This window comes from Panulirus ornatus, chromosome 11 (genome assembly GCF_036320965.1).
Source record: "Panulirus ornatus isolate Po-2019 chromosome 11, ASM3632096v1, whole genome shotgun sequence".
NCBI lineage: Eukaryota > Metazoa > Arthropoda > Malacostraca > Decapoda > Palinuridae > Panulirus > Panulirus ornatus.
Genome location: NC_092234.1, coordinates 1,678,471 through 1,698,312, shown reverse-complemented (window position 1 = coordinate 1,698,312; position 19,842 = coordinate 1,678,471). Strand labels below are relative to the sequence as shown.

Sequence of the window (19,842 nt, the reverse complement as noted above, 5' to 3'; positions counted from 1 at the left end):
GGAGGTGAATGCAAGAGTTTTGGAAAGAGGGGCAAGAATGCAGTCTGTTGTGGATGAGAGGGCTTGGGAAGTGAGTCAGTTGTTGTTTGCTGATGACACAGCACTGGTGACTGATTCGGGTGAGAAACTGCTGAGGTTAGTGTCTGAGTTTGGTAAAGTGTGTGAAAGGAGAAAGTTGAGAGTAAATGTGAATAAGAGCATGGTCATTAGGGTCAGTAGGGTTCAGAGATAAGTTAACTGGAAGGTAAGTTTGAATGGAGAAAAACTGGAGGAAGTGAAGTGTTTTAGATATGTGGGAGTGGACTTACCAGTGGATGGAACCATGGAAGAGGAAAAGAGTCACAGGGTGGGGGGAGGGGGCAAAGGTTCTGGGAGCATTGAAGAATGTGTGGAAGGCAAGAACGTTATCTAGGAGAGCAAAAATGGGTAAGTTTGAAGGAATAGTGGTTCCAACAATGTTATATGGTTGCGAGGCATGGGCTATAGATAGGGTTGTGCAGAGGAGGGTGGATGTGTTGGAAATGAGATGTTTGAGGACATTATGCAGTGTGAGGTGGTCTGATCGAGTAAACAATGAAAGGGTAAGAGAGATGTGTAGTAATAAAAAGAGTGTAGTTGAGAGAGCAGAAGAGGGTGCGTTGAAATGGTTTGGACACATGGAGAGAATGAGTGAGGAAAGATTGTCAATGAGGATAGGTGTCAGAGGTGGAGGGAACAAGGAGAAACGGGAGAACAAATTGGAAGTGGAAGGATGGAGTGAAAAAGATTTTGAGCAATCGGGGCCTGAACATACAGGAGGGTGAAAGGCATGCAAGTAATAGTGAATTGCAACGTTGTGGTATACTAGGGTTGACGTGCTATCAAGGGATTGAACCAGAGGATGTGAAGCGTCTGGGGTAAACCATGAAAAGGTCTGTGGGGCATGGATGTGGAAAGGGAGGTGTGGTTTTGGAGCACTACACATGACAGTTAGAGACCAAGTGTGAACGAATGTGGCCAATTTTGTCTTTTCCTAGCGCTCCTTCACTGGAGGGGGGATGCTATTTCCTGTGTGGCGGGGTAGCGATGGGAATGGATGAAAGCAATAAGTATGAATATGTACATGTGTATATATGTATATGTCTGTGTATATATATATATGCATGTATATGTTAAAATGCATATGTATATATGCGTGTAAGGGCGTTTATGTATATATATAAGTGTATATGAATGGTTGGGCCATTCTTTGTCTGTTTCTTTGTGCTACCTCGCTGACGCAGGAAACAGCGATTAAGTATAATAAAAAATAATGTAATAACAATGTTGCATGGATGTAACATATGAGCTATTGAGGAGGATGTATGAGAGCGGATATATTGGAAATGAAATGTATGAGATCAATATGTTGTGTGAGGTAGTTTGATTGGGTGCATATTACAAGGGTAAGAGAGAGGTGTGGTAATAAAAAGAATGTGGCTGAGACAGCTGAAGAAGGTGTCGGGAGAATGAGTACAGAGAGGCTGATACAGAGAATATATGTGTCAAAAGTGGAGGGAACAACAAGAAGGGGGAGACTAAAATGGAGATGGAAGGATGGACTGAAATAATTTTAAGTGATCAGGGCCTGAACATGCAAGAGGGTGTAAGGTATGCACAGGATAGAGTGAATTGGAATAATGTGTTTTAGAGGAGGTGACATGCTGTCAATGGACTGAACCAGGGAATGTGAAGTGGCGGGGGAACCATGGAAAGGTCCGTGTGGCCTGGTTGTGAATACGAGGCTGTGGCTTCAATGCATTGTACATGAAAGCTAGCAAATGGATGCAAGTGAATGAGGCCTTTTCTTTGTTCCTGGAGCTACCTTGATAACGTGGGTAGCAACGTACAAGTATGAAAAATACAGCACATTGTATTATCTTTCTAATAAGCTCACCAAGTCAAGAGATATACAGATTGACAGATAAAAGTAAACAGTTATGGTAAAACTTACTGAGCAATTGTTCTGGAGTGAACCCATCTTCTCCTGAGAATGAAAGAGAGTACCGATACCGCCATGGCTGCTGGGTCATTAGAGTGCGAAGGTTGAGCGAGGCCTCACCCGCCAGTAGGTAAGGAGATACAATAGGCTCTACAAAAATCCATGAATAAAATTCAAATAATGAATGCATTAAGAAACAAAAAGGAAAGAAAATCACATCTTTACTCAAGTTTCTACCTTATAGAAAGAGGACTGCTTCTCTGGAGTTCTGACATGACTGTGAAAGATAAGCCTCATTAAAAACAAACAGAAAACTGTATTGCATCCAAGAGTGAGCTACCAGTTTATAAATGCAATGCACCAACTTGTACCACAATGCCATTTATAACAAAAAAAATGTAGCTTTGACATAAAGTGAGATTCTGCTGCATTTGGGCGGTGAAAAGCTAAAGGGTCAAAAGCCTCCAACTTGGTGAGAGGGTTGGCTTACAAGATGTCTGAATCACAAGAAATCATAGTATAATGGCAACGACCAACATTTCATCTCATAATTTGCGCCAGCCAAATGCTCAATCATCCACTAAATGTCTACTTCCTTTGTGATGTTATTTCAAACCAGCATTCTAAAATACAACCAAGGCAAGTCACAGATGGGTATAAAACTTTCTTTCCCTAAATACATCCCATTCCCCCCCCACTCCCCTTACATCATTTGCTCTAAACTTTTCCCATTCTGCACTCACACAAGTCTCCTTTCCAAGCTCACTTACTCTCACCACTCTCTTCACCCCAACATTCTCTCTTCTTTTCTGAAAACCTCTACATATCTTCACCTTTGCCTTCACAAGATAATGATCAGACATCCCTCCAGTTGCCCCTCTCAGCACATTAACATCCAAAAGTCTCTCTTTCATGCACCTATCAATTAACACGTAATCCTATGACACTCTCTGGCCATCTCTCCTAGTTACATATGTGGTGTCAATGGATTGAACCAGGGAATGTGAAGCGTCTGGGGTAAACCATGCAAAGTTTTGTGGGGCCTAGATGTGGAAAGGGTGCTGTGGTTTTGGTGCATTACACATGACAGCTAGAGAATGAGTGTGAACAAATGTGGCCTTTATTGTCCATTCCTAGCGCTACCACACGTGCACGCTGGGGGAGGGGGGTACCATTTCATGTGTGGCAGGGTGGCAACTGGAATGGATGAAGGCAGCATGTATGAATATGTACACGTGTATATATGTATATGTCTGTATGTATATGTTGAATTTTTTTTTTTTTTTTTTTTTTTTGCTTTGTCGCTGTCTCCCGCGTTTGCGAGGTAGCGCAATGAAACAGACGAAAGAAATGGCCCAACCCACCCCCATACACATGTATATACATACGTCCACACACGCAAATATACATACCTACACAGCTTTCCATGGTTTACCCCAGACGCTTCACATGCCTTGATTCAATCCACTGACAGCACGTCAACCCCGGTATACCACATCGCTCCAATTCACTCTATTCCTTGCCCTCCTTTCACCCTCCTGCATGTTCAGGCCCCGATCACACAAAATCTTTTTCACTCCATCTTTCCACCTCCAATTTGGTCTCCCTCTTCTCCTCGTTCCCTCCACCTCCGACACATATATCCTCTTGGTCAATCTTTCCTCACTCATTCTCTCCATGTGACCAAACCATTTCAAAACACCCTCTTCTGCTCTCTCAACCACGCTCTTTTTATTTCCACACATCTCTCTTACCCTTACGTTACTTACTCGATCAAACCACCTCACACCACACATTGTCCTCAAACATCTCATTTCCAGCACATCCATCCTCCTGCGCACAACTCTATCCATAGTCCACGCCTCGCAACCATACAACATTGTTGGAACCACTATTCCTTCAAACATACCCATTTTTGCTTTCCGAGATAATGTTCTCGACTTCCACACATTCTTCAAGGCTCCCAGAATTTTCGCCCCCTCCCCCACCCTATGATCCACTTCCGCTTCCATGGTTCCATCCGCTGCCAGATCCACTCCCAGATATCTAAAACACTTCACTTCCTCCAGTTTTTCTCTATTCAAACTCACCTCCCAATTGACTTGACCCTCAACCCTACTATACCTAATAACCTTGCTCTTATTCACATTTACTCTTAACTTTCTTCTTTCACACACTTTACCAAATTCAGTCACCAGCTTCTGCAGTTTCTCACATGAATCAGCCACCAGCGCTGTATCATCAGTGAGCAACAACTGACTCACTTCCCAAGCTCTCTCATCCCCAACAGACTTCATACTTGCCCCTCTTTCCAAAACTCTTGCATTCACCTCCCTAACAACCCCATCCATAAACAAATTAAACAACCATGGAGACATCACACACCCCTGCCGCAAACCTACATTCACTGAGAACCAATCACTTTCCTCTCTTCCTACACGTACACATGCCTTACATCCTCGATAAAAACTTTTCACTGCTTCTAACAACTTGCCTCCCACACCATATATTCTTAATACCTTCCACAGAGCATCTCTATCAACTCTATCATATGCCTTCTCCAGATCCATAAATGCTACATACAAATCCATTTGCTTTTCTAAGTATTTCTCACATACATTCTTCAAAGCAAACACCTGATCCACACATCCTCTACCACTTCTGAAACCACACTGCTCTTCCCCAATCTGATGCTCTGTACATGCCTTCACCCTCTCAATCAATACCCTCCCATATAATTTGCCAGGAATACTTAACAAACTTATACCTCTGTAATTTGAGCACTCACTCTTATCCCCTTTGCCTTTGTACAATGGCACTATGCACGCATTCCGCCAATCCTCAGGCACCTCACCATGAGTCATACATACATTAAATAACCTTACCAACCAGTCAACAATACAGTCACCCCCTTTTTTAATAAATTCCACTGCAATACCATCCAAACCAGCTGCCTTGCCGGCTTTCATCTTCCGCAAAGCTTTTACTACCTCTTCTCTGTTTACCAAATCATTTTCCCTAACCCTCGCACTTTGCACACCACCTCGACCAAAACACCCTATATCTGCCACTCTATCATCAAACACATTCAACAAACCTTCAAAATACTCACTCCATCTCCTTCTCACATCACCACTACTTGTTATCACCTCCCCATTTGTTGAAATGTATAGGTATATATATGTGCGTGTGTGGGCGTTTATGTATATACATGTGTATGTGGGTGGGTTGGGCATTTCTTTCATCTGTTTCCTTGCGCTACCTCACTAATGCGGGAGACAGCAACAAATATAATAAAAACAATAATAAAGAACCCATAATACTTGCCATTTCCCTTCACAAGGGTAGAGGGTCTAAAGCAGAACTGCATCCAATTTTGAGCTATCGTACATTTCATACTGAACAATACTTGTTTTCCTCTCACACTGAGAATCTCTTCTCTGTCAATGCACCTCATTTTTTCATCTATGAATTTTCCAGCTGATTTCTTTCTTAATCTTCTAACAACTGTTCTCTTTTCATGTCTGGAAAATAACAGCATGCCATCTTCTTTCTGTACGACTCCTTTCTCAGTTCCAAAAATATTCATCTCACTGGTAAATCTAAATGATCTGCTACCACTTCATTTCTTTCAACAATCCATCCTAACTATATCCACTCCTGATGAAAACCTGATAACCTTAATAGTATTTCCCACTTCCTGTCAGACGTCAACCTCTCTGACAAGAACGTAGAACTCTGTCATGGAATCTTGGACCAGACAAATGATCTACCCTGCACATATAAAGTACATGAAGTTATGTCAAGCCTATAGATCAAAAGAAAAGATTCTCAATTGCTTTTCAAGATAACAGAGTATCAAACCTTTAGTGCAATATTGATAAACAGGTGCACTGGAAGACTTAAGGGCCATATCCATGACCCGTAGGCATCCATCAATGGTGGCAAGAACAGGTCGATCTGATGCTCCCCAATCTACATCCACCACCTTGACTATGTCGCGAGGAGACTTGACTTGACTTACCAGCAGTACCTGATGAGAAAGTAAGATTTCTCCAAGAACTCATTAAAAGAAAAACAGTACCTAGCTCTTTCAACCACACCTCTCTCTTACCCTTTCATTGCTTACATGACCAAACCATCTCCCACCACATAATGTCCTTAAACATTCCATTTCCAACACATCCACCCTCCTCCACACAGCCTAAATGACAGCCCATGCCTCGCATCCACATGATATTGTTGGGACTACTATATCTTTAAACATACCCATTTTTGCCCTTCCAGATAATGCTTTCTTTCCACACATTCTTCAGCACTTTTGCTTCCAATTTCCATTTGCTGCCATGTCCACTCCCAGGTATTTAAAGCACTTCACTTTCTCAAATTTTTTCCATTCAAACTCACACCCCAACTAACCTGTCCCTCATCCCTGCTAAACCTAACAACCTTGCTTTTATTCACATTTACTCTCAATTTCCTCCTTTCACAAACTCAGTCACCAACTTCTGCAGTCTCTCTCTCAAATCTGCCACCAGTCCTGTATCATCAGCAAACAACACCAGACTCACTTTTCAGGCCCTCTCACTCTCCACATACTACATACTCGCCACTCTCTCCAAGACTCTCAAAATTCAGCTCCTCACTATCCCATTCATAAACAGATTAAATTAACTATGGTGACATCACACACCCCTCCCACAGACCAACCTTCACTGAGAACCATTCACTTTCTTCTCTACCTACTTGTACACATGCCTTACACCCTTGACAAAAATTTCTCATTGCTTCTGGCAGCTTTCCTCCCATACTATATATATTCTTAAGACCTTCCTCAAGGCAACTCTATCTATCCTATCATATGCTTTCTCCAGATCCATAATACCACATACAAATTCATCCGTTTCTCTAAGTATTTCTTACATTCTTTAAAAAATTAAACCACAAATCCTCTACTACTTTTGAAACCACACTGATCCTCCCCAGTTTGATATTTTGTACATGCCTTTACTCTCTTCTCCCATAAAACCTAACAGATACACTCAACAAACTTATACACCTGTTTTTGAACACTCACCTTTATCCTCCTCGCCTTTATACAAAGGTATCATATATGCATTCTGCCAATCATCAGGCACCTCACCATGATTCATTCATACATTATCCTTACCAGCCAATCAACCCCCTTTCTTAACAAATTCAACTGCAATATCATCCACTCTAGCAGCTTTGCCACATTTCAACTCACATAAGGCTTTCATCATCTCTTCTCTCACCAAACCACTTTCCATGAATTAGCTCACTTCACTTACTACCCAGACCTAAACATCATACACCTGCCACCCTATCATCAAACTCATTCAACAGTCCTTCAAAATACTCACTCCATCTCCTCATCACTTCATATACATATATACACATGTACATATTCATAATTGCTTGCCTCCAATCCATTCCTGGCAGCCACCCTGCCCTACAGGGAACAGCATCGCTGCTCCCTGCTTCAGCGAGGGAACACCAGGAAAACAGACAAAGAAGGACACATTCGTTCTCACTCAATCTTTAGCTGTCATGTGTAATGCACCACAAACACAGCTCCCTATACACATCCAGGCCCCACAGACCTTTCCATGGTTTATCCCAAATGCTTCACATGCCCTGGTTCAGTCCACTGACAGTATGTCCAACCCGGTATACCACATCATTCTAATTCACTCTATTCCTTGCACGCCTCTCACCCTCTTGTATGTTCAGGCACCGATTGCTCAAAATCTTTTTCACTCTATCCTTCCACCTCCAATTTAGTCTCCCACTTCTACTTGTTCCCTCAACCTCTGACACATATCCTCTTTGCCAATTTTTCCTCACTCATTCTCTCTCTTATGCTTTCTCAACCATGCTCTTTTTATTTCCACACATCTCTCTTACCATTTTATTACTTACTCGATCAAACCACCTCACACCACATATTGTCCTCAAACATTTCATTTCCAAAACATTCACTATCTTCTGTACAACCCTATCTATAGCCCATGCCTCACAACCATATAATATTGTTGGAACCACTATTCCTTCAAACTTACCCATTTTTGCTCTCCGAGATGAAGTTCTCTCTTACCACACATTCTTCTTCATTCCTAGAACCTTCGCCCCTTCCCCCAACCCGTAACTCACTTCCATGGTTCCATTCGTTGCTAAGTCCACTTCCAGATATCTGAAACACTTCACCTCCAATTTTCTCCATTCAAACTTACATCCCAACTAACTTGTCCCTCAATCCTGCTGAACCTAATAGCCTTGCTCTTATTCACATCTACTCTCAACTTTCTCCATTCACACACTTTTCCAAACTCAGTCACCAACTTCAGCAATTTCTCACTTGAATCAGCCACCAGTGCGATATCAGTGGTGAACAACAACTGACTCACCTCCCATGCCCTCTCATCCCCAACAGACTGCATACTTGCCCCTCTCTCCAAAACTCTGGCATTTACCTCCCTTACCATCCAATTCATAATCAAATTAAACAACCATGGGGACATCACACACCCCTGCCACAGAACAACATTCACTAGGAACCAACCACTCTCCTCTCTTCCTACTCTTACACATGCTTCACAACCTTGATATAAATTTCTCACTGCATCTAGCAGCTTACCTCCCACACTATATACTATTAAGACCTTCCACAAAGCATCCCTATCCATCCTGTCATATGCCTCAATCATATCCATAAATGCTACATACAAATCCATCGTTTCTATAAGTGTTTTCGAACACATTCTTCAAAGCAAACACCTGACCCACACATTCTCTAGCACTTATGAAACCACACTGCTCCTCCCCAATCTAATGCTCTGTACATGCCTACTGCTCCTCCCCAATCTAATGCTCTGTACATGCCTTCAACCTCTCAATCAATACCCTCCCATACAATTTTCCAAGAATACTCAAGAAACTTATGCCTTTATAGTTTGAACACTTACCTTTATCCCTTTGCCTTTGTACAATGGCACTATAAATGCATTCTGCCAATCCTCAGGCACTCCACCATGATCCATACATAAAGTGAATATCCTTTACAACAGATCAACAACACAGTCACCACCTTTCTTAACAAATTCAACTGCAATTTCATCCAACCCCACCACCTTGCCAGATATCATCTTCCACAAAAATTTCACCACCTCTTTTCTCTTCACCAAACTACTCTCCCTGACTCTCACTTTGCACACCACCCCAAACAAAACACCCTACATCTGCCACTTTACCATGAAACAAATTCAACAAACCTTCAAAATACTCAGTCCATCTCCTCCTCATTTCATCACTATGTTATCACTTTCCCCCTTGCCCCCTTCACCAATGTTCCCATCTTATGCACATCATTTACTTCCTTCCGTAACTTATCTTTATTCTCCCTAACATTTAATGATACTCTCTCACCCCAACTCTTATCTGCCCTCTTTTTCTGCCCTTGCACCTTTCTCTTGACCTCCTACTGCTTTCTCTTATACATTTCCCAGTCATTTGCACTCCTTCCTTGCAGGTATCATTCAAATGCCTCTCTTTTCTCTTTCATTAACAACTTTACTTCATCCTACCACTCACTACCCTTTCTAATCTGCCCACCTCCCACCCTTCTCATGCCAGATGCATCTCTTGCACATGCCATCATTGTTTCCCTAAATACATCCCATTCCTCACTCATTCCCCTCATGTCTATACTCCCACCTTTTGCCATTCTACACTCAAACTCTCATGGTACTTCCTCATACAAGGCTTCTTTCCAAGCTCACTTACTCTCACCACTCTCTCCTCCCTGACATTTTTTTGAGCACCTCTACAAATCTTCACCTTCACCTCCACAAAACAAAGACCAGACATTCCACCAGCCACCCCTCTCAGTACATCAACAGCCAAAAGTTTCTCTTTTATACACCTATCAATTAACACGTAATCTAATAACGTTCTGTGACTATCTCTTCTACTCACATATATATACTTATATATATATTTGAGTGATCGGAGCCTGAACATGCAGGAGGGTGAAAGGCGTGCAAGGAATAGAGTGAATTGGAACGATGTGGTATACTGGGGTCGACGTGCTGTCAGTGGATTGAACCAGGGCATGTGAAGCGTCTGGGGTAAACCATGGAAAGTGTGTGGGGCCTGGATGTGGAAAGGGAGCTGTGGTTTCGGTGCATTATTACATGACAGCTAGAGACTGAGTGTGAACGAATGGGGCCTTTGGTGTCTTTCCTAGCGCTACCTCGCACACATGAGGGGGGAGGGGGTTGTTATTCCATGTGTGGCGGGGTGGCGATGGGAACAAAGAAAGGCAGACAGTATGAATTATGTACATGTGTATAAATGTATATGTCCGTGTGTGTATATATATGTGTACATTGAGATGTATAGGTATGTATATTTGCGTGTGTGGACGTGTATGTATATACATGTGTATGTGGGCGGGTTGGGCCATTCTTTCGTCTGTTTCCTTGCGCTACCTCGCTAACGCGGGAGACAGCGACAAAGCAAAATAAATAAATAAATAAAATATCTCACTTTATAAACCAGGTACTCCCAATCACCAGTCTTTTTTCAGCAAATAACTGGAACAATGTGGTACACTGGGGTTGACATGCTGCCAGTGGATTGAGCCAGGGCATGTGAAGCGTCTGAGGTAAACCATGGAAAGGTCTGTGGGGCCTGAATGTGGAAAGGGAGCTGTGGTTTCGGTGCATTATACATGACAGCTAGAGACTGAGTGTGAACGAATGTGGCTTTTTTTGTCTTTTCCAGGTACTACCTCGCTGTGTGTGTGTGTGTGTGTGTGTGTGTGTGTGCTATTTCATATGTGGTAGGGTGGTGACATGAATGGATGAAGGCAATAAGTATGAATATGTACATGTGAATATATGTATATGCCTGTGAACGTATATGTATGTATATGAGCGTGTGTGGGCATTTATGTATATACAGGTACACAATCGATTTTCGGCACTCTTTGTTCCAAAGCTTTGCCGGATTAACCATTTTGCCAGATCAACCGTGGTCATGTAACAATAATTCATCAACACATCTCTAACCCACTAATTATACATCTCCCATGTGTCTAAAGTATACCATGGACAGCTAGAAATTTAAATCAAACAAATATTAAACTTTTGAATACCCTAAGATGGTAAGTCTGTCCTTAGATTGTCTGAATCCTGTGGGGTCTTCTTCATCTTCTATTGTTAGTATTTTCCTAGGTGTGCATCGCCAGAATAATGCAGTTTCATCTGCATTATACACCTTCTCAGGACTGAGGTGCTTGTCAGCTACGAGTTTTGCAAATTCATCCATATACTCGGCAACTCTTTCATGGTTTGCAGACCACTTTCCTCCGCACACTTTATTCATGGAAATTCCATGACGGTTCTTGAACCTTTGAAGCCATCCTTCACTATAGTCATGCTCATGTTGTAGTTTAAGTTCTTTATGTAACAAATTAGCCAGGTCCATTATCATGCTACCTGACACATCCACTCCATCACTCCGACACTGTCAAAACCATTCTATCATCACTCGATTGTGCTCAGTATTCTTACCATCTTCCATAGTTTTTCTAATCATCATTTGCTTCTTGGAATCACTGTTTGCATAGAATTTCAATATTTTCTCCCTTTGCATCTTTATATCATAAACAGCTGATGAACCAACACTGTAGATGGCACACAGCTTACACAAGGTCCATTTTTTTAACACTTCAACTTTATCTTGGATCGATACGGACCGGTGTTTACATTTGACACCACTGCCATATCACTCACCTTCACATTCAAAACACCCATCACTCCAAAACTACTGACACACTCACTTAGCTGCTCCCAAAACATTAGCCTCTCAAGAGTTTTCTCTCATGACCAGGCGTATAAGCACCAATAATCACCCATCTCTCTCCATCCACTTTCAGTTTTACCCACATCAATCTAGAATTTACTTCCTTACACTCTTTCACACACTCCCACAACTCCTGCTTTATGAATGGTGCTACTCCTTCCTTAGCTCTTGTCCTCTCACCAACCCCTGGCTTTAGTCCCAAGATTTTTCCAAACCATTTTTCCCCTTTACCCTTGACCTTCATTTCACTCAGAGCCAGAACATCCACATATCTTTCCTCAAACAAACTACCTATCTCTCCTTTCTTCTCATCTAGGTTACATCCACACACATTCAGATACCCAAATCCGAGGCGTTACCAGAGTTACTGGACTTCATTTTCTCAAATTACACCGTGAGTGATAAGTTACTTTTGGTGAGGTTGTATCATTAAGAGTACAATTTCACTGAAAAACTTCTTACTCCAAATGAGTCTACATTTCCCTCCTCCTGTAAGTATTGCAACAATGGGCAGCAAATGCTTTCAGAAAAGTCCTGAGTAACATCAAGGTCCTGGAGTTATCACAAATACATAAAATGAATATGAAACCACAATACTCACATCTCTTACATCCCAAATATCAATTCCATCAGCAAAGAGGACAACAAGCTTCATATTGTCACGTCCTGGAGCAAAGCGCACTTTACGAATCCAACCACGATGGGTAGCTATGTGTCGAGAGATACGAGTTTTGAGATCCCAAACTGTAAGGTTGCCATCAGCATCACTAAGAACTATCTCATGGCTCTTCCAAGCAATGGATGTAATGGCACTCATCTGAGACTGTGAATAGAGAAGAAAGAGGATATTCATACATGCCTATTCACTAAGAGACATGCTGCAACAATTCATATTGTACAGAACTAAAATATGAGCATCATTAATGAAATAGCCAGCAGAGTTCTAATCTATCAAACAGATCCCAAGTGGCGTAGATGTGGAAGGAAAGATTGAATAAAAACTAGTAAAGGGGCAGGACTGAAGGAAGGGAGTGTATAAGGGCAGGAGAGAATACAGAGAGAGGTGATGTGAACATTAGGAAAACAGAATACATACAATATGAATGAACTGATAAGCTGACTAACAGGAAGATGCTGGAAAAGAATGTGAATGATTTGGAGTAAAAAAAAAAAAGGTATTTAATCAGTGTTAGTGAGCAGGAATGTGTAAAATGCTCACAGAAGCTTTCCCTATATTCTTTAAGCTAGCTGAGACAGCAAGGGTAACTGAGGTCCTAAACAAGGCCATCTTATTAATGCTATACACACACACACACACACACACACACATGCATATACATAACGATCAAGTGTGAATGAATGTGGCCTTTTTTGTCTCTGTTTACCTGGCACTACCTCACTGAAGCAGGGGGTAGTGATGCTATTTCCTGTGGGGTGGGGTAGTGCCAGGAATGGATGAAGGCAAGCAAGTACGAATATGTACATGTGCATATATGTATATGTCTGTGTATGTGCACGGGAATATATATGTATGTATACAGTGTATGTGTGTATATGGGCGATTACGTATATAAGTGAGCTTGGGAAGGAGACTTGTGTGAGGAAGTACCAGGAGAAACTGAGTGCAGAATGGAAAAAGGTGAGAGCAAAGGACGTTAGGGGAGTGGGGGAGGAATGGGATGTATCTAGGGAAGCAGTAATGGCTTGCACAAAAGATGCTTGTGGCATGAGAAGCATGGGAGGAGGGCAGATTAGAAAGGGTAGTGAGTGGTGGGATGAAGAAGTATGATTATTAGTGAAAGAGAAAAGAGAGGCATTTGGATGAGTTTTGCAGGGAAATAGTGCAAATGACTGGGAGATGTATAAAGGAAAGAGGCAGGAGGTCAAGAGAAAGGTGCAAGAGGTGAAAAAGAGGGCAAATGAGAGTTGGGGTAAGAGAGTTTCATTAAATTTTAGGGAGGAGCAAATGGGAACTTCAGTGAAGGGTGCTAATGGGGAGGTGATAACAAGTAGTGGTGATGTGAGAAGGAGATGGAGTGAGTATTTTGAAGGTTTGTTGAATGTGTTTGATGATAGAGTGGCAGACAAAGAGTGTTTTGGTCGAGGTGGTGTGCAAAGTGAGAGGACTAGGGAAAATGATTTGGTAAACAGAGAAGAGGCAGTAAAAGCTTTGCGGAAGATGAGAGCCGGCAAGGCAGCAGGTTTGGATGGTATTGCAGGGGAATTTATTAAAAAAGGGGGTGACTGTATTGTTGACTGGTTGGTAAGGTTATTTAATGTATGTATGACTCATGGTTAGGTGCCTGAGGATTGGCGGAATGCGTGCATAGTGCCATTGTACAAAGGCAAAAGGGATAAGAGTGAGTGCTCAAATTATAGAGGTATAAGTTTGTTGAGTATTCCTGATAAATTATATGGGAGGGTATTGATTGAGAGGGTGAAGGAATGTACAGAGCATCAGACTGGGGAAGAGCAGTGTGGTTTCAGAAGTGGTAGAGGATGTGTGGATCAGGTGTTTGCTTTGAAGAATGTATGTGAGATATACTTAGAAAAGCAAATGGATTTGTACATAGCATTTATGGATCTGGAGAAGGCATATGATAGAGTTGATAGAGATGCTCTGTGGAAGGTATTAAGAATATATGGTGTGGGAGTCAAGTTGTTAGAAGCAGTGAAAAGTTTTTCTCGAGGATGTAAGGCATGTGTACGTGTAGGAAGAGAGGAAAGTGATTGGTTCTCAGTGAATGTAGGTTTACGGCAGGGGTGTGTGATGTCTCCATGGTTGTTTAATTTGTTTATGGATGGGGTTGTTAGGGAGGTGAATGCAAGAGTTTTGGAAAGAGGGGCAAGTATGAAGTCTGTTGTGGATGAGAGAGCTTGGGAAGTGAGTCAGTTGTTGTTCGCTGATGATACAGCGCTGGTGGCTGATTCATGTGAGAAACTGCAGAAGCTGGTGACTGAGTTTGGTAAAGTGTGTGAAAGAAGAAAGTTAAGAGTAAATGTGAATAAGAGCAAGGTTATTAGGTACAGTAGGGTTGAGGGTCAAGTCAATTGGGAGGTAAGTTTGAATGGAGAAAAACTGGAGGAATTGAAGTGTTTTAGACATCTGGGAGTGGATCTGGCAGCGGATGGAAACATGGAAGCGGAAGTGAATCATAGGGTGGGGGAGGGGGCGAAAATCCTGGGAGCCTTGAAGAATGTGTGGAAGTCGAGAACATTATCTCGAAAAGCAAAAATGGGTATGTTTGAGGGAATAGTGGTTCCAACAATGTTGTATGGTTGCAAGGCGTGGGCTATGGATAGAGTTGTGCACAGGAGGGTGGATGTGCTGGAAATGAGATGCTTGAGGACAATGTGTGGTGTGAGGTGGTTTGATCGAGTAAGTAATGTAAGGGTGAGAGAGATGTGTGGAAATAAAAAGAGCGTGGTTGAGAGAGCAGAAGAGGGTGTTTTGAAATGGTTTGGGCACATGGAGAGAATGAGTGAGGAAAGATTGACCAAGAGGATATGTGTGTCGGAGGTGGAGGGAACGAGGAGAAGTGGGAGACCAAATTGGAGGTGGAAAGATGGAGTGAAAAAGATTTTGAGTGATCGGGGCCTGAACATGCAGGAGGGTGAAAGGCGGGCAAGGAATAGAGTGAATTGGATCGATGTGGTATACCGGGGTTGACGTGCTGTCAGTGGATTGAATCAGGGCATGTGAAGTGTCTGGGGTAAACCATGGAAAGCTGTGTGGGGCCTGGATGTGGAAAGGGAGCTGTGGTTTCGGGCATTATTGCATGACAGCTAGAGACTGAGAGTGAACGAATGGGGCCTTTGTTGTCTTTTCCTAGCGCTACCTCGCACACATGAGGGGGGAGGGGGATGGTATTCCATATGTGGCGAGGTGGCGATGGGAATGAATAAAGGCAGACAGTGTGAATTGTGTGCATGGGTATATATGTATGTGTCTGTGTGTGTATATATATGTGTACATTGAGATGTATAGGTATGTATATTTGTGTGTGTGGACGTGTATGTATATACATGTGTATGGGGGTGGGTTGGGCCATTTCTTTCGTCTGTTTCCTCGCAAACGCTGGAGACAGCGACAAAGCAAAATAAAAAAAATAATAAAAAAAAGATGTTTTGGAAGGAGGTTAAAAAAAAAGTGTGTAAGACAAGAGAACAAACAGGAACATTGGTGAAGGGGGCTGATGGGGAGGTAATAACAAGTAGTGGCGAAGTGAGAAGGAGATGGAGTGAGTATTTTGAGGGTTTGTTGAATGTATTAGACAATAGAGTGGCAGATATAGGGTGTTTTGGTCAAGGTGGTGTGCAAAGTGAGAGGGTTAGGGAGAATGATTTAGTAAACAGAGAAGAGGTAGTAAAAGCTTTGTGGAAGATGAAAGCTGGCAAGGCAACGGATTTGGATGGAATTGCAGTGGAATTTATTAAAAAAGGAGGTGACTGTGTTCTTGACTGGTTGGTAAGGATATTTAATGTATGTATGACTCATGGTGAGGTGCCTGAGGATTGGCGGATTGTATGCATAGTGCCATTGTACAAAGGCAAAGGGGATAAAGGTGAGTGCTCAAATTACAGAGGTATAAGTTTGTTGAGTATTCGTGGGAAATTGTATGGGAAGGTATTGATTAAGAGGGTGAAAGCATGTACAGAGCATCAGATTGGGGAAGAGCAGTGTGGTTTCAGAAGTGGTAGAGGATGTGTGGATCAGGTGTTTGCTTTGAAGAATGTATGTGAGAAATACTCAGAAAAGCAAATGGATGTGTATGTGGCATTTATGGATCTGGACAAGGCATATGATAGAGTTGATAGAGATGCTCTGTGGAAGGTATTAAGAGTATATGGTGTGGGAGGCAAGTTGTTAGAAGCAGTGAAAAGTTTTTATTGAGATGTAAGGCATGTGTACGAGTAGGAAGAGAGGAAAGTGATTGGTTCTCAGTGAATGTCGGTTTGCAGCAGGGGTGCGTGATGTCTCCATGGTTGTTTAATTTGTTTATGGATGGGGTTATTAGGGAGGTGGATACAAGAGTTTTGGAGAGAGGGGCAAGTGTGCAGTCTGTTGTGGATGAGAGGGCTTGGGAAGCGAGTCACTTGTTGTACACTGATGATACAGTGCTGGTGGCTGATTCGGTTGAGAAGCTGCAGAAGCTGGTGACTGAGTTTGGTAAAGTGTGTGAAAGAAGAAAGATGAGAGCAAATGTGAATAAGAGCAAGGTTCTTAGGTACAGTAGGGTTGAGGGACAAGTCAATTGGGAGGTAAGTTTGAATGGAGAAAAAGTGGAGGAAGTGAAGTGTTTTAGATAACTAGGAGTGGATTTCGCAGCGGAGGGAACCATGGAAGCGGAAGTGAATCATAGCATGGGGGAAGGGGCAAAAGTTCTGAGAGCGTTAAAAAATGTGTGGACGTCGAGAACGTTATCTTGGAAAGCAAAAATGGGTATGTTTGAAGGAATAGTGGTTCCGACATTGTTATATGGTTGCGAGGCGTGGGCTATAGACAAAGTTGTTCGGAGAAGGGTGGATGTGCTGGAAATGAGATGTTTGAGGACAATATGTGGTGTGAAGTGGTTTGATCGATTAAGTAATAAAAGGGTAAGAGAGATGTGTGGTAATAAAAAGAGTTTGGTTGAGAGAGCAGAAGAGGGTGTTTTGAAATGGTTTGGTCACATGGAGAGAATGAGTGAGGAAAGATTGACAAAGAGGATATATGTATCAGAGGTGGAGGGAACGAGAAGTGGGATACCAAATTGGAGGTGGAAAGATGGAGTGAAAAAGATTTTGAGTGATCGGGGCCTGAACATGTAGGAGGGTGTAAGGCGTGCAAGGAATAGAGTGAATTGGAATGAGGTGGTATACCAGGGTCGACGTGCTGTCAATGGATTGAACCAAGGGATGTGAAGCGTCTGGGGTAAACCATGGAAAGTTTTGTGGGGCCTGGATGTGGAAAGGGAGCTGTGGTTTTGGTGCATTATACATGACAGCTAGAGTCTGAGTGTGAATGAATGTGGCCTTTGTTGTCTTTTCCTAGCGCTACCTTACACACATGAGGGGGGAGGGGGTTGTCATTTCATGTGTGGTGGGGTGGTGACGGGAATGAATAAGGGCAGACAGTATGACTTATGTATGTGTGTACATATGTATATGTATTTATTTATTTATTTATTTTGCTTTGTCGCTGTCTCCCGCGTTTGTGAGGTAGCGCAAGGAAACAGACGAAAGAAATGGCCCAACCCACCCCCATACACATGTATATACATACACGTCCACACACACAAATATACATACCTATACATCTCAATGTACACATATATATACACACACAGACACATACATATATACCCATGCACACAGTTCACACTGTCTGCCTTTATTCATTCCCATCGCCACCTCGCCACACATGGAATACCATCCCCCTCCCCCCTTATGTGTGTGAGGTAGCGCTAGGAAAAGACAACAAAGGCCCCATTCGTTCACACTCAGTCTCTAGCTGTCATGCAATAATGCCCGAAACCACAGCTCCCTTTCCACATCCAGGCCCCACACAGCTTTCCATGGTTTACCCCAGACACTTCACATGCCTTGATTCAATCCACTGACAGCACGTCAACCCCGGTATACCACATCGATCCAATTCATCCTATTCCTTGCCCGCCTTTCACCCTCCTGCATGTTCAGGCCCCGATCACTCAAAATCTTTTTCACTCCATCTTTCCACCTCCAATTTGGTCTCCCACTTCTCCTCGTTCCCTCCACCTCTGACACACATATCCTCTTGGTCAATCATTCCTCACTCATTTTCTCCATGTGCCCAAACCATTTCAAAACACCCTCTGCTGCTCTCTCAACCACGCTCTTTTTATTTCCACACATCTCTCTTACCCTTACATTACTTACTCGATCAAACCACCTCACACCACACATTGTCCTCAAACATCTCATTTCCAGCACATCCACCCTCCTGCGCACAATTCTATCCATAGCCCACGCTTCGCAACCATACAACATTGTTGGAACCACTATTCCTTCAAACATACCCATTTTTGCTTTCCGAGATAATGTTCTCGACTTCCACACATTCTTCAAGGCTCCCAGGATTTTTGCCCCCTCCCCCACCCAATGATTCACTTCCGCTTCCATGTTTCCATCCGCTGCCAGATCCACTCCCAGATATCTAAAACACTTCAATTCCTCCAGTTTTTCTCCATTCAAACTTACCTCCCAATTGACTTGACCCTCAACCCTACTGTACCTAATAACCTTGCTCTTATTCACATTTACTCTTAACTTTCTTCTTTCACACACTTTACCAAACTCAGTCACCAGCTTCTGCAGTTTCTCACATGAATCAGCCACCAGCGCTGTATCATCAGCGAACAACAACTGACTCACTTCCCAAGCTCTCTCATCCACAACAGACTTCATACTTGCCCCTCTTTCCAAAACTCTTGCATTCACCTCCCTAACAACCCCATCCATAAACAAATTAAACAACCATGGAGACATCACACACCCCTGCCGCAAATCTATAAATAATAAATGTATATATACATACATACCATTATTTATCTATTCATTATACTTTGTCGCTGTCTCCCGCATTAACGAGATAGCGCAAGGAAACAGACGAATAAATGGCCCAACCCACCCACATACATATGTATATACATACACGACCACACTCAAACTTATACATACCTATAGATTTCAATGTAACCATGTATATACATACACAGACATATACATATATAAACATGTACATAATTCATACTTGCTGCCTTTATTCATTCCCATTGCTGTTTCCCGTATCAAGAGGAAAGACAAAAAACAGCCCATACACTGATATACACATATATATGCATTAACGCTCATTTTTTATTTATCTATTTTGCTTTGCCGCTGTCTCCTGCGTTAGCGAGGTAGCACAAGGAAAAAGACAAAAGCATGGCCCAACCCACCTACACACACATGTATATACATACACGTCCACA

General features: G+C 42.5%; 1 protein-coding gene across 1 annotated transcript in view; it reads right to left on the bottom strand.

Moving 5' to 3' along the window:
* LOC139751177 (WD repeat-containing protein 11-like) overlaps positions 1-19,842 on the bottom strand; it is a 147,431-nt gene that overhangs the window by 72,717 nt on the left and 54,872 nt on the right. The window contains exons 14-16 of the mRNA XM_071666300.1: positions 12,450-12,671; positions 5,825-5,993; positions 1,973-2,110 (exon numbers count right to left, since the gene is read on the bottom strand). Of these exons, the coding sequence (XP_071522401.1) occupies positions 1,973-2,110; positions 5,825-5,993; positions 12,450-12,671 (529 nt within the window). The remainder of the gene's footprint in view (positions 1-1,972; positions 2,111-5,824; positions 5,994-12,449; positions 12,672-19,842) is intronic.